The sequence below is a fragment of the Embiotoca jacksoni genome, unplaced genomic scaffold, assembly GCF_022577435.1.
Source record: "Embiotoca jacksoni isolate LCO1_2020_lvr unplaced genomic scaffold, fEmbJac1.0.p SCAF_28, whole genome shotgun sequence".
NCBI lineage: Eukaryota > Metazoa > Chordata > Actinopteri > Embiotocidae > Embiotoca > Embiotoca jacksoni.
The window spans coordinates 4,259,586-4,272,532 of record NW_027185379.1 but is presented as its reverse complement, the minus strand read 5'-3'; the positions used below and the strand labels follow the sequence as shown (position 1 = coordinate 4,272,532).

At 38.9% G+C, this 12,947-nt stretch overlaps 3 protein-coding genes across 4 annotated transcripts; 1 reads left to right on the top strand and 2 right to left on the bottom strand.

Annotated features, from left to right (window-relative positions):
- Positions 1-1,522: 1,522 nt before the first annotated feature.
- On the bottom strand, positions 1,523-3,894 carry LOC138205332 (post-GPI attachment to proteins factor 2-like). Its single transcript, XM_069161273.1, has 6 exons — positions 3,805-3,894; positions 3,315-3,489; positions 2,947-3,196; positions 2,367-2,473; positions 2,157-2,265; positions 1,523-1,996 (listed from the first exon to the last, which is right to left on the bottom strand). Exons 2-6 carry the CDS (start codon positions 3,480-3,482, stop codon positions 1,866-1,868), a joined length of 765 nt encoding a protein of 254 aa, XP_069017374.1. The 5' UTR covers positions 3,483-3,489; positions 3,805-3,894; the 3' UTR covers positions 1,523-1,865.
- A 61-nt stretch (positions 3,895-3,955) lies between these two features.
- Positions 3,956-10,805, top strand: chrna10a (cholinergic receptor, nicotinic, alpha 10a). Of its 2 annotated transcripts, none has more exons than XM_069161270.1 (6): positions 3,956-4,018; positions 4,561-4,689; positions 6,545-6,690; positions 6,860-7,014; positions 7,934-8,466; positions 8,964-10,805. In XM_069161270.1, the coding sequence occupies exons 1-6, from the start codon at positions 3,994-3,996 to the stop codon at positions 9,701-9,703; spliced, it is 1,728 nt and encodes a 575-aa protein (XP_069017371.1). In that variant the 5' UTR covers positions 3,956-3,993; the 3' UTR covers positions 9,704-10,805. The 2 variants fall into 2 exon arrangements, with proteins under 2 accessions (XP_069017371.1, XP_069017372.1); XM_069161271.1 differs by lacking the exon at positions 3,956-4,018 and adding an exon at positions 4,230-4,370.
- An 872-nt stretch (positions 10,806-11,677) lies between these two features.
- LOC138205333 (olfactory receptor 52N5-like) lies at positions 11,678-12,616 on the bottom strand. The gene has a single exon (XM_069161274.1). The coding sequence runs from the start codon at positions 12,611-12,613 to the stop codon at positions 11,678-11,680; it is 936 nt and encodes a 311-aa protein (XP_069017375.1). The 5' UTR covers positions 12,614-12,616.
- Positions 12,617-12,947: the final 331 nt, after the last annotated feature.

Genomic DNA, 12,947 nt, shown 5'->3' with positions numbered 1-12,947 from the left:
TGTGGACTTGACCGCGAGCTTTGTCTTCCTCTACAGTCCGCTTGGTCGGTAATCCGCCGATGTCGCCCCCTACCGTCTGGGAGTGTGACTGTCACGTCTATTAAAATTAAAAAAAAAAAAAAAAAGTAGAGGTAGGGACATCTGCTGGGTTGTTTAAGCATTGCGAGGACCATTTTCAAACCTCTCCTCAACACGTATTGGCCTGGGTAAATGGTAATAATCAGTCTTTTTAAATGTTTTTAGTGACATATTTTCCTACTGTGACAATTCAAAATATCTGCTGAGAAAAAAAATGCTCATGTTTCATTTTTCGAATTAACATATCAAGATATTCATTAATATTGAAAACTTAATTTATTAGTATCAAAATACAGATTTCAGTCAAGTGATTATCCCTGTTGCCTCAAAACAGCAAGAAGGGTGTTGGAACAAACTACTGCAGCAAGATTGCATGTTCTCCATGTGCCTGTGTAACCCACTCCTTTAGGGGCTCTGGCTTCCTCCTACAGTACAAAAGATTAACTGATCATTGCCCGTAGGTGTGAATGTGAGTATGATGGTTGTCTGTCTATCTGTTATGATTCAAGGACTTGCAGTCAAAAAGTGACTTCTCACCAGTCCTTGACTCCCCCTGCATCATCAGAGTAAGAATTAAATTATGGATGGACAATACAAAGAGGCTCCAGAGCATTGCAAATGTAGGCCATCTTTAATTGCATAGTTGAATTTAATATAGTTTTAAGATTTATTTTTTTTCCTTCAAGGCAGTGTTATGATATGCTATTTTTTTGGCATCCCTTGGAATTTTCATATGTGGGTTTTTTATTCAGCAGCATTAACTTTAAGGTCACAGTTAGGTAAGCAGTCCGTAATCATAACACATACAACAGAGCATTACGGGGTTTTTAATACTGTTGCATAACTTCTGTTACAAACAACAGTCTTAATATTGCATTCTTTACAGGACAGGAGCTCTAGGTGGAAATATTTTTTGTGTAATCTGAATGGTGTAAACCATAGTTTCAGAGATCATACTCTCTGAGCCTGGACAGTATCTGTGACTCACAGTTGGGAATCCTCAAAGGAAAAGCATTCAGTATTTGGCAAAATAAAAGCAGAGCACCATCCATTATCTGTACCCGCTTTATCCTGAACAGGGTCACGGGGGTGCTGGAGCCTATCCCAGCTCACTTTGGGCGAAGGCAGGGTACACCCTGGACAGGTCGCCAGTCTATCACAGGGCCAACACGTAGAGACAGACGGAAACAAAGACCATTCACACCAAAGGGCAATTTGTAGAACCACCAAGGTGCATGTTTTTGGATGGTGGGAGGAAGCCAGAGTACCCAGAGAGAAACCACGCAGGCACAGGGAGAACATGCAAACTCCGCACAGATAGGCCCAGGCCCGGATTCGAACCCCTGAACCTTTTCACTGCGACAATGCTAACCAGTGCACCCCTGTGCTGTGTACAAAAAAAATAAAAATAAACAAACAAAAAAAAATAAACAAAAAAGCCAAGCACATTTGAAGAAAAGTCACTTTACTTTGGCACACATACAGTATGACCACACTTGTGCTGTGCAATGTACAAAAGTGGAAATTTCAAATTACATAACATACTGTATTTAGGTGAAGGCATCCATGAATGAGACACTGAGGCAAAAAAAGCACTTACAGTGAACTGAACAACCCTAACATTTATACTCATCTGACATCGACACTCTATAAGGACTTGAAAGCTGTCATCATGGAAATATATGGAAAAGACCTTCATCCCACTCTTCCTCCTGAGCAGGATCAAGGCTGTTATCATCAGGTGGTTCAGTGGCTGTACATTTATTACTGAGTCCTTGAATTTCTAGTCAGAAGTCTTTATCCTCAGAGGATGAAATGACCATGACCTCCCGGCTCTTAAAGTCCCACACGGCTGTGAGATGGAAGGCCATATTGGAGAAGACTACCAGGTACTCAAACAGGGCAAAAAATGTGTAACCTGTTAAAAGAAGAAACAGAGGTGTACTGTGACATATGGCATATGTTTTGGTCAGCATTTTGTGGCTGTAGTTTTGCATTACTAACTCATAGGACCAGCATGTTTTTGAATTACATATTCTTCTTTAATGCACAGCCCACAGGACTGATTTAATACTTACTCCCTGATTCACAGTACATGTTGTGTTTCCAGTAAAAGAATCCGGCAAAAGCACAGAAGCACACGTAGAGAAGTAAGAAGCGCACTTTCCAATGATGAGACTTGGCATCCTTTAAAGGTAAAAAAAAAAAAAGAAAGACTGAATTGGACTAGAATGATGAAAATAGCACAACAGATTTCAGTCTGTAGTGTTTGATTTGTAATTTCTTACCTCTGGACTTAATGAATACTTCTTAATAGCCTTCCATAAACGACAGGTTATCAACATGTGGATAAGGGAACTGACAATGAAGAGGACAAAACCCTCCTTATGTACAACTAAGCAGACAAATTAAACAAAAAGAGAAAGGTGCATTTTAGTCAGTAAAGGGCAAGAGTTGTAATAATTACTTACCAAATGAAAGTTAAACTTTGAATCAATGCATAAACTTGTTTGTCACAGTGACTGAACTCTGTGCCATACTTCAAACAACTGAAATAATACTTTGCTATTTCTTTTTTTTTTGTATTACTGATTCAATATACGTTATTTTGCCAAATAGGCGGTGAGGAGCTTAAAATAAATTAGGTTTTATTTGCCATTTCCACAAATCATTAAACCATTAAAACCTCCCATATGGTCTCCACTGGGTATTTAAAAGCATCTCAGAAAAACTTCATATAAAACAAATCAAAATTTTCATTAACTTGGGAGGTAGATTAGCTTCACACTGGGCAGTGATGCAAAGGGAAAGTACATGTTTGAATGAAACCCCTTCAAAATAAAAGTAAAGAAAATATGGATTACTCACAGTATGTCTCACTGGATGACACGTACGTGAGGAGCAAGAGGCCAAGGTTTTCAGAAATAGAGAAGGCCAGATTCAAGCAGCTGAGTGAACTCTCGGGGAACCGAGAGGCGAAACGTGTCTTGTAAAATCTGAAGTAGGTAAACGCCACCAGGAACCTCGGCGCAGAGTGCAGTCCGATGCAGAACCGCCATATGTGGCACTCAGGACTTAGGCTTATTGAGGCACTAATCGATGGCAGATAATTAGGAACCTGAAAACAAAAAGTAACACATTGAATATAACAGCCTAGTTTTCTCAGAACCACAAAAAAAACCCTGAATTAACAGGCAAGGAAAAAATGGTTTGCTTCATTTGATAAATAACAGTACCTGGCAATGTGTACCAGTAGCATCCTCAAAATGGAAAACAGAGGAGATGAAGACACAAGCTATTAGTCCAAGCAGTGGTAGGCACACAGTACCCAGAACACAGGTGGCGAAGGATACCTTGATGACCAAGGGCCGCTCATGCCCCAAGATATTTGATCCGTGTAGCATCTTAAAACTGCAACAGTGACAAATAAATGATTAAAAACATCTTTAACACAAGCTTGTCCAGATTATCACACAAGGTGATAATGCACTCGCAATAATGAGTCAGAACTCAATAGGCTACTTGAGAGGTAAGTTTGGAAAAGGGTGAAGGATACATGTTTTTTTATTTATTGTTTTTTATCTTGATTTAATCTGCCTCATTATATGCAATGCATGCATTTACACATTTTAATTGCGATATGTGCATACCTTTACACGTGATATTTGATACGTGCACGCATTTACTGGACAAATGCAATCTGAAATCAACATGAAAACAACCTACCTCCACTCTGTTTACTGTTTACCAAGAATGTCCTCCCCAACTACACGCACTGGCTAATAAACGACAACAACGCTACAGCGATACTATTCATTACATCCGGCTGCGCGATGGACATGAATCTTCCAGATATCACCGAGAGGGTGAAAAGGACGTCAGGATGATCCAGCCATCTTATTAAATCTCTGCGACATGTTGTGCATCCACAAGAGTCCAGGTGAGCGCTCCCACCAGATGATACCAGGCCTGCGGATGCAACAACACCCTCCATGTGAGGCAGGAGGAGAAAGGAGTAGGTGGGGAGCACCAGCACCCGGAAGAGAAAGCGAGCGGAGGAGAGGCTGCTTCACTGCGTTTGGACCACGTAGCCTGTCAACAATAATGCACAGACCACATGATGAATAATGTTAAAAGCACGTGAGGACAAAAAGCGAGAATCTGTGTTAATGTTCGGTTTTTAGTAGCTGGGAGCTCCCCGTGGTGCTGAACCACAAACGGGGGACCGATTTTTACTTGGTTTTTTTTAATTATTTTTTTTATTTCCCCCCGAAATTAAAGATGCACGTGTGGTAGGTTACTTGTCGTTTACAAATCCGATGTCCAGTGTGCATGTGGTATTGGTATCATAACTTCCTCTGCCCCTCCTCTCGTTTTCCTTTCAGTGCTCTTTGTGCAGGAGAAGATTACAAATGCACTGCTGACTTCGCCTTCACTCTCTGCTTTTTATTTATATTTTCTTTATTTTCTTTTTATCTTTAGTGAATGGAACTTGTTTGGCACAGAGCTTCACAAATGATCCTGGGATCTGGATAATTTGCTTCAGCAAGATGAAACAATGGGGGATCCAAACGTTATTTCCCTTACTTCTCTGTCTGTGTATTTTGCCAAGTAAGTTTCTTTTCATTTTATTTTCGGTTTATGTCATCTAAAATGTTGACTTGGTTTCACTTGTATTTCTTACCTGAAGTCAATAATATCTATTGGAAAATAGAAGAGATAAAAGAGAAGAGATTCAAAAATAGATTTCTCAGCAATGATACAAAAGTTGTGGTCAAAAAATTAGCAAGATTTTAACTGAATAAACGAATGACACCTAGCAAATATGTTTCAAAACTGTTAAGTCATAGAGTATCCCACAAATATGGTTCAGATGTTTCCAGATTCTAGACCATCTCCTCTATACAATTATGAAAAAAATATTTATACTTCCAATATTTTATGTTGAGAGAGAGGAAAATCATAATAATTTCATAAAACGACATGTTTTTTGTTCGTATGAAGACTAATGAAAAAAAAAATCTGTAAATATTATCAAATCAAATGATGAAAGATTTACATAGCCGAGACTGCTCTGAAAAAAACAAGAATGGCTAAATGACCAAGATATGAAGGCAGTGAAATTTCCCTGAAAATAGCATACTGTTCATAGTGATAAATATTATATGAAAAAGAAACCAGCATTTGTGAGATCGAAAAGATCTCAAACATAGTCCCTGTAAAGATGAAGACAAAATGTTTTGAAATTTTGCATATAATATTGTCTGTCAACTTCGATCCTCATCGACTGTATTTAATTTTTGGGGGGAGGGTATCGTTTTCATATTTTACGGGTTCTTGGAATTCCTCTCCTCTCCTACGCAAGCTGGTCCTCAAAATCCGCAAACTTGCAGCCACAGAGCTGCAGAGGGTCTCAGAGGTTTATTGAGACAGAGATTCAGTGTTAACATCTGGCCAGCCTGAATTGTTGACTCTGTAAATCAATGCCAGCTAGAATATACACCAAATATACAGCCATAACATTACAACAACGGACAGGTGAAGCATTTAATACAATACAACAACAGACCAGCAACAAATCCTACTCTTCAGTTATCACTAAGTCTGATTGAGAGCGGTGTGGATTCATTTAAATGGCGTCTTTGGATACTGTAATTTGTGGTGTTGTATTGAGAGGTGTTCCTAATATGTTGTCTCTCCTGTTTCAATGAACTGGGTCGAAAAAATATTGGGGACACCTGCCAGCAGTATAACCCGTAAACAACATAAAAAATTACAATCTCCAAAATTGCCATTCAAATAAATCAACAGCTCTCTCAATTAGACTAAATAACTGAAAATAATGATCCTTATGAGAAGAAGATTGATTGCTGGGCTGATGTACCTGAGATGAAAGAGGTTTAATGAATAATTCCCTTATAAAACATGAAAAAAAAAAATGAAAAGATGGCTGCTTTTTTTTGCTGAATAATTTCCAGCATCCCTGTCAAGACTCATTTTCATACTCATATGATGTGTGTCCAGTGGATTAAGCATTCATTTGACACATTCCACTCATACATACCCAGCCTCAGCAGAGAAAGTTGCTGCTGTGTACATAATGGCAGATTTGCTTGATCTCTTTCTAGAGCTTTGTAGAGGGGTAATCTAGCCTGACATCCCCTCTGTCCCCTCTCACCATCTGCCATGCGTTCGCATTTTGGCTCACATGTTTCTCCTTTTCTTCCAACCTCAGCTGAATCAAATGCACCGGCTTTACTCTGCATGTCACTGGCCAGAAAAGATAACTCGTCATGTGTTTAAAAAAAAAACACATTCTGATCACATCAGGCTGTTGATTTAAGCAAATACTTAATTATTCTCTAAATAAAATGTAACATGACTGACATAATTATTGAAATAAATAATATTGAATTATTGCTTTATGGTAATACAAGTGTAACCTGTTTCTCTTCGTGCCTTCCAGCCTGTCGTTGCGCTAATGGAAAATATGCCCAGAAGCTCCTGAATGACTTATTCACTAACTACACCAGCGCACTGAGGCCCGTAGAGGACACTAACACCATCCTGAATGTGACTCTGCAGGTTACACTGTCACAAGTTATTGACATGGTAAAACCCCGCAGTGCACACAAGTTCAGCTCAAGATTATATGTGTAAAAGTTATCAGAGGAGATATCCATACATCAATGAGACATGGAATTTTGATATTTGATCTTGTCAGTGGTTATTTGTACCCTGTTGTTGTCAAAAACTTTTCATAACTGTCAATATTTCACAGGATGAGCGAAACCAGATTTTGACTGCATATTTATGGATACGGCAAGTGTGGGTTGATGCACACCTCAAATGGGATAAAGATGATTACGATGGACTCGATACCATCCGCATACCTGGTAGTTATGTATGGAGACCTGATATAGTCCTATATAACAAGTAGGTCGGACTGGTACTGGGTTAATCATTATATTGCCATCCCAGGATGCCTTATATTGGTCAGTATAAAAGGCACAATCTGAACATTCCTTGAAGCCATTATTTATGGGAGTGTTCAGGCCTTCGTCTGCTTTTTATATCCCAACTTATCCAACAGCTCAGCTGATAACAACACATTTTGAAATTAAAGTCAGAGGCACAGTTTTTGTGACATAGAGATGAAGCAGTAGTGGATGTGGGGCCAAGTAGCTTACCTTGCTCGTGATGCTTCTGAGGAAATTACAGTGATTATGACAACCTCAAACAATAATGAAGGCCGACCACATAATGACATAGAAAAATATGCATGTTGCATTTATGAAGGGATATAAAATGCAGACACAATGCTGAGGAATGAGTGCAACTCTCCAAAATGTGTTGACTCTCTTCTCAGTTGGTTTACTTGTGCCTTTGTATTCTGATCAAGTTTCTTTCTCAAATCATTTTCCAGCTATTAAAACTAGTTACAGCAGGTCCTCAATGATTTTTTTCAAAGGTGTCCAAAATATATATTTGCTCTTGTGTGAAAGTTACGACTAAATATTAGGGTCACATTATGATTTTGCATTTTGAGAATAAAAGGGAAAATGTCAAGAATTAAATTAATATGTAGATAATAAAGATCGATGAGGAAAATAAAGTTGCTATACATGTCAAATTGTTGACAATGCAGTGGAAATAACCTTCATATAGTAAAAATGGCGATAATAAAATGAAAATGTCAAAATGTTATCAGACTTTATTTTCAAATGCAAAGTTAAAAGAAAAAAACGTTCTGCTTTTATTTTGCTTCTCTTAATGTGGACCTGATACTCTGTCGCAGAATATGAACAGTGTTGCTCTAATTTCTTTTTCAGGATAAGTTTTCTTTGTTTTTCAGTGCAGACAATCATTTCACTGGCCCCATGGACACCAACGTGGTGATCCAACATGATGGCCAGATAATGTGGGATTCCCCGGCTATCACAAAGAGCTCGTGCAAAGTGGATGTGTCTTTCTTCCCCTTCGACGCTCAGCAATGCAGGTTTACCTACGGCTCCTGGACCTACAACGGGAACCAGCTTGACATCCTGAATGCCATGGACAGTGCAGACCTGGCCGACCTGGTGGACAATGTTGAGTGGGAGGTGCTCGGCATGCCAACTAAGAAGAACATTATTGTGTACGGCTGCTGTGCTGACCCTTACCCAGATGTTACCTACACACTGGAACTGAAGAGAAGAGCTTCCTTCTATGTCTTCAACCTGCTCATCCCTTGTGTGATGATCTCTTTTCTGGCTCCGCTGGGCTTCTACCTTCCTGCTGACTCTGGAGAAAAGGTGTCTTTGGGTGTCACTGTGATGCTGGCACTCACTGTGTTTCAGCTGTTGGTTGCAGAAATCATGCCACCCTCTGAGAATGTCCCACTTATTGGTAAGAGTAGTAAACTGGGATCAAATCCTAATATTGCCCTTTTTCCACTGCTGGAGACTGCTGGTCTCGACTGTGCTCACTTTTTTTTGGTTTTCCATTGGGCAAATGTTGTGGATAGTACCTGTCCCAAGTTTTTGTTATCACCCCATCAAGGTCAATACTTAAATGCAGACCAATGATTGGTCAGAGAGATGCCTGCGTCTTTGTATTTGCAAAAACCTTCCAATACTAAACTCTCCTGTTCTTTTTATTTTTTATTTTGTCTTCCTGCTTTAAGCCTCCGTATCTCCATTGTCAGTGTTCTTGTTACCTTGAAGATGATGAGGTGTCACTATAATAAACAATGCCACATTAAGGGGGAGAAAACAGAATAGAGAAATACTAAAAGCGAGTCAAGTAGAGTAGAGCTGGTACCAGCAACCGAAAAGGGGCTTATGTGTAATGGCTGTACACTACAACTCTCAATGATGATTTCCTTGTCTTATTTCCTTCCACAGGGAAATATTACATTGCAACAATGACCATGATCACTGCCTCTACTGCCCTGACCATCTTCATCATGAACATACACCACTGTGGCCCGGACGCCAAGCCTGTTCCCAAGTGGGCCAAGACATTCATTCTGCAGCACATGGCCAGGATGTGCTTTGTTTATGAAGTTGGGGAAAACTGCATGTCACCACAGCCGGAGAAACAGGAACCTCCGCCTGTAAAGAACACCAACTGCACCAATAATGGCCAGGCAGGACCGGGCAGAGAGGAGTGTGCTTTCAAAATGGAGAGAGGGCAAGAGACAGCTGTACAGCAGTCATTTATTTCAGTGAAAAACACAGAAGTCGGCTACACGGCCGCAGAGGAGAGAGAAGACGTCGATCACACGATGAGTCCGATAGGCTCAATGGGGAAGAACCCTACCAATAACTACAGCGCTTGGAAGGATGGCACATTCATGAGCATGGACTGTGGCGATTCGGAGGGTCCGAGGAGATGCAGGAAGGGAGGAGTGAGCGACGGAGAGAGAAAAGACGGAGAGATATCGTGCAGCACCCAAAACAATGAGATGCAGCTGCTGCGAAACATAGAGTACATAGCCAACTGTTACAGAGATCAGAGGGGCACACAGAAAAGAACTGGGGAGTGGAAGAAGGTGGCCAAAGTCTTAGACCGCTTCTTTATGTGGTTATTTTTCATCATGGTGTTTTTAATGAGCCTTCTCATCATGGGCAAAGCCATCTAACTGTTGGTCTGGTGTACATAACACAGAGGTTACAGGATTTCTTGAGTATTATCCAATCGTTTATTTAACATTCAGATTTTTTTTTTAGAGATGGTCTATTCTAAAGGCCCTACTGCAGTATATATATAGTAGTAGAATTAGATCTTTGATAAACGTGTTGTTTACCTGTTTTGTTGTTGATAACATTTGCCCCAATGTTGTGTAAAAGTTTTTACACCCACTGAAGAAATTACAAATCTGCAGGCAAATCAATGCGTTTTTCTAATGATGGTACTTTCATAACTATCATGGAATTTACAAAAGCATGTCAAGAAGTGACGAAGGCGACAGCATTCATTGTTGCTTCACAAATTTCAAACATGAATTCTCTTTTATTATAATTATTATTTTCAGATAGTGAGTTTCAGAAGGAGACTAAAAGGTGAACAGGCCAGACACCAATAATTATTATTTATTTATAAAAACACTGAATATTGTTGTTGGTGTCTTTAGGGGGTGAAGCCGGACTTTGGTCTCCAGAAAACAAAGTTTAGATTATGTTTTCTTTATGTGACTAATTCAATTTTGAAAATAAATACAAAAATACATGAATACACAAGTGGAAGATGCAAAAAAAAATTAACTATTCCGCCGATCAGTAAAAGAAAGCGCGTGACCTACTTTTACAGAAGCATCAACATGTTCAGAAACACAACCAGGTAAAATCCAGAACAAAAAATTAGGCCAAGAGAAAAAAAACATCTCAGTGAGACTCATGGATTATCTGTTTAATCCCCTGGATAGCAACCATTTCCTTTGCTCGTCATCTGTGTTATCTCTGGACTTTATGCTGCAAAATGGGTTATTCTTCTTTAATTTAAATCATGACCATTGTAGTAATAATAGAATGAACAGCAGAACTGTGTTTGAATATATTTGAAGAACTGTTAGAAAGAGCATTAAAATGCACATTTTGAGAAGTGAAGAATTTCTGGATTAAACTGAGATGTGATGGACAATTTAATCAGGCCACTAAACCTGGAAGATGTAGGTCCCTGAGGTCCCTGTGGCATATAAGAGCAGAATTCCTCTTTGTTATCGAGGGCAGATGAGGGCTGTATGTTTTGAGGATTAAAATTAATTAATTTCCTATTCAGAAATACTTAGCCCACCACTGTAAATTTCTGTTAATTTCTGTTAACATTCTGTTAAGATTATACACAGCTGTGACAGACAATAATAATAATAATAATAACAAAAGAAGAGTCACTACTACAATAGAAAATTGAGCAATGCCACATAGGATCAAAGAGAACAGATAAGCACCTTTCCAATAGAAAAAAAATGTTATGAGGATGTAATTACTTTATCATAGACAAATGTTTTCAAATACATTCTTTACCGCTTATTCTTTACTGACCCTGTATATGTTCAATACGACTCACAATAACTAATTTGAACAGTAAAATTAAGTGAAAAAGGCTAATAGATAACACTCACTCACATTAGCAGGCCATCAAACAGAAACTGATATTTGGATAATTTAGTTGGACATAAAATATATCATGCAGAGTTTTTAGAAGTTAAAAATATCATTAACAACTTCTTCTGAGTTAAAGTCTTAGAATAATAAGCTGTTCATAACAGATACACCGCATCACCATATCTATGCAACGCACAGAAAATAAATATATGAATATACTTTAATTGCATGATTTTTAAAGTTCATTAAAGGAATATTTAATGCTCTGTCAAAAGAAATTGTGATTTTAGTGGATTTGCAATAATCAAAATAAGTGAGAGAGGACAGACTCGGCCTAGACTAGCTTGTTGGAGTTTAAGGGGTCATGGAAACAAGCGTTTCCTGAAGCAGGCAAAAGTGTCCAACAACGTCTCTGTGTTCCAGATACAGACGACTTTAGAACAGGAGTGAAAGTTATTAACCACGCATGTCTTTATGTTTAAGCCTTTGATATGAATAGAAGATAGAAAGAGCTATGTTGGAGTCACTTTTCTTTGCAGTATTTGAGTAATTTTATCCCGTAATGAATTTGTTTGCATCCCATAAATGATTGGATTTAAATTAGCAGGCACAACATGAAATAAAATAAACGCAATCTTCCTTAAATCGGGGTAATTGGGGAAACGATGCAATATGATTGTCAGAAACCCTGACCAGAGCATGATAAGATAAAGAACAAGGTGGCTTGCACAGGTTTGCAGCGCTTTGTTATTCAGCTCTTTGTTTTTCTTGATCCAACAGATGAGAGCTATTCTGAAATAGGTGACAGCTATGCCTCCGATTGAACAAGAAAACAGCAGCACCGTGAAAAAGAGTCCATAGATGTTGTTGATAGACACGTCCTCGCAGGAAAGCTTGAACAGCGATGCATTGTCACAGTAAGCGTTTTGTATAACCGATCTACAAAGTGGCAGCCTCACAGTTAGCCCTATCAGAATAGACACAAGCACTAAGGAGACCCCCCATGCAGTCACTGACAGCCCAACCACAGTCCTGGTGCTCATGATGGAGCTGTACCTCAAGGGGTAACATATCGCCACATATCTGTCAATCGCCATGATGACGAGAATCATGTGCGAGGCCGAGCCAAACGTGTGGCTGTGAAAGGCTTGAGCCACACACTGGTTGTAGGTGATGAACCGTTCTGTCGAAAGGACGTGGGCCATCAGCCGAGGCAGCAGGACCGTGTTACCTATGAGGTCGTTGATGGACAGGTTACAGAAGAGAATGTACATCGGCTGGTGCAAACTCTTCTCGGTGATGATGAGCACCAGAACTCCAATGTTAGAAAAAAGCAGGGAAAAGTACACAAACAGCAGTAAGAAAAACACAGGATGTATGAACCCTGGAGAGATGTCAAAACCTTGGATCTCGAGGATATCAGTGGAAATTGTTGTGTTTTTTTCCATTCTGTTTAATTTGATGGAAAACCTGAAAGAGAAAAAAAAAGAAAGTTAAATCACTGAAACATGTTAAATTTTACAATATGTGTAATAACAAAAATAGTACATGGTACATATTGGGTATAATTCTGTTACTTGCTTAATTTTTTTGTCTGAAACATTAAAAAAAATCTAAAACATGACAACATAAACATATCAGAATACACCAAAAAAAAAACATACATGAATTGAATAAAAAAATCATCACTGACTATTGGCTACTACTGACAATTACATTATAAAGATATAATAGGCAGAACAACAGTATATTAAAGTGAAACAATGCTGCTCACCTTTTCTC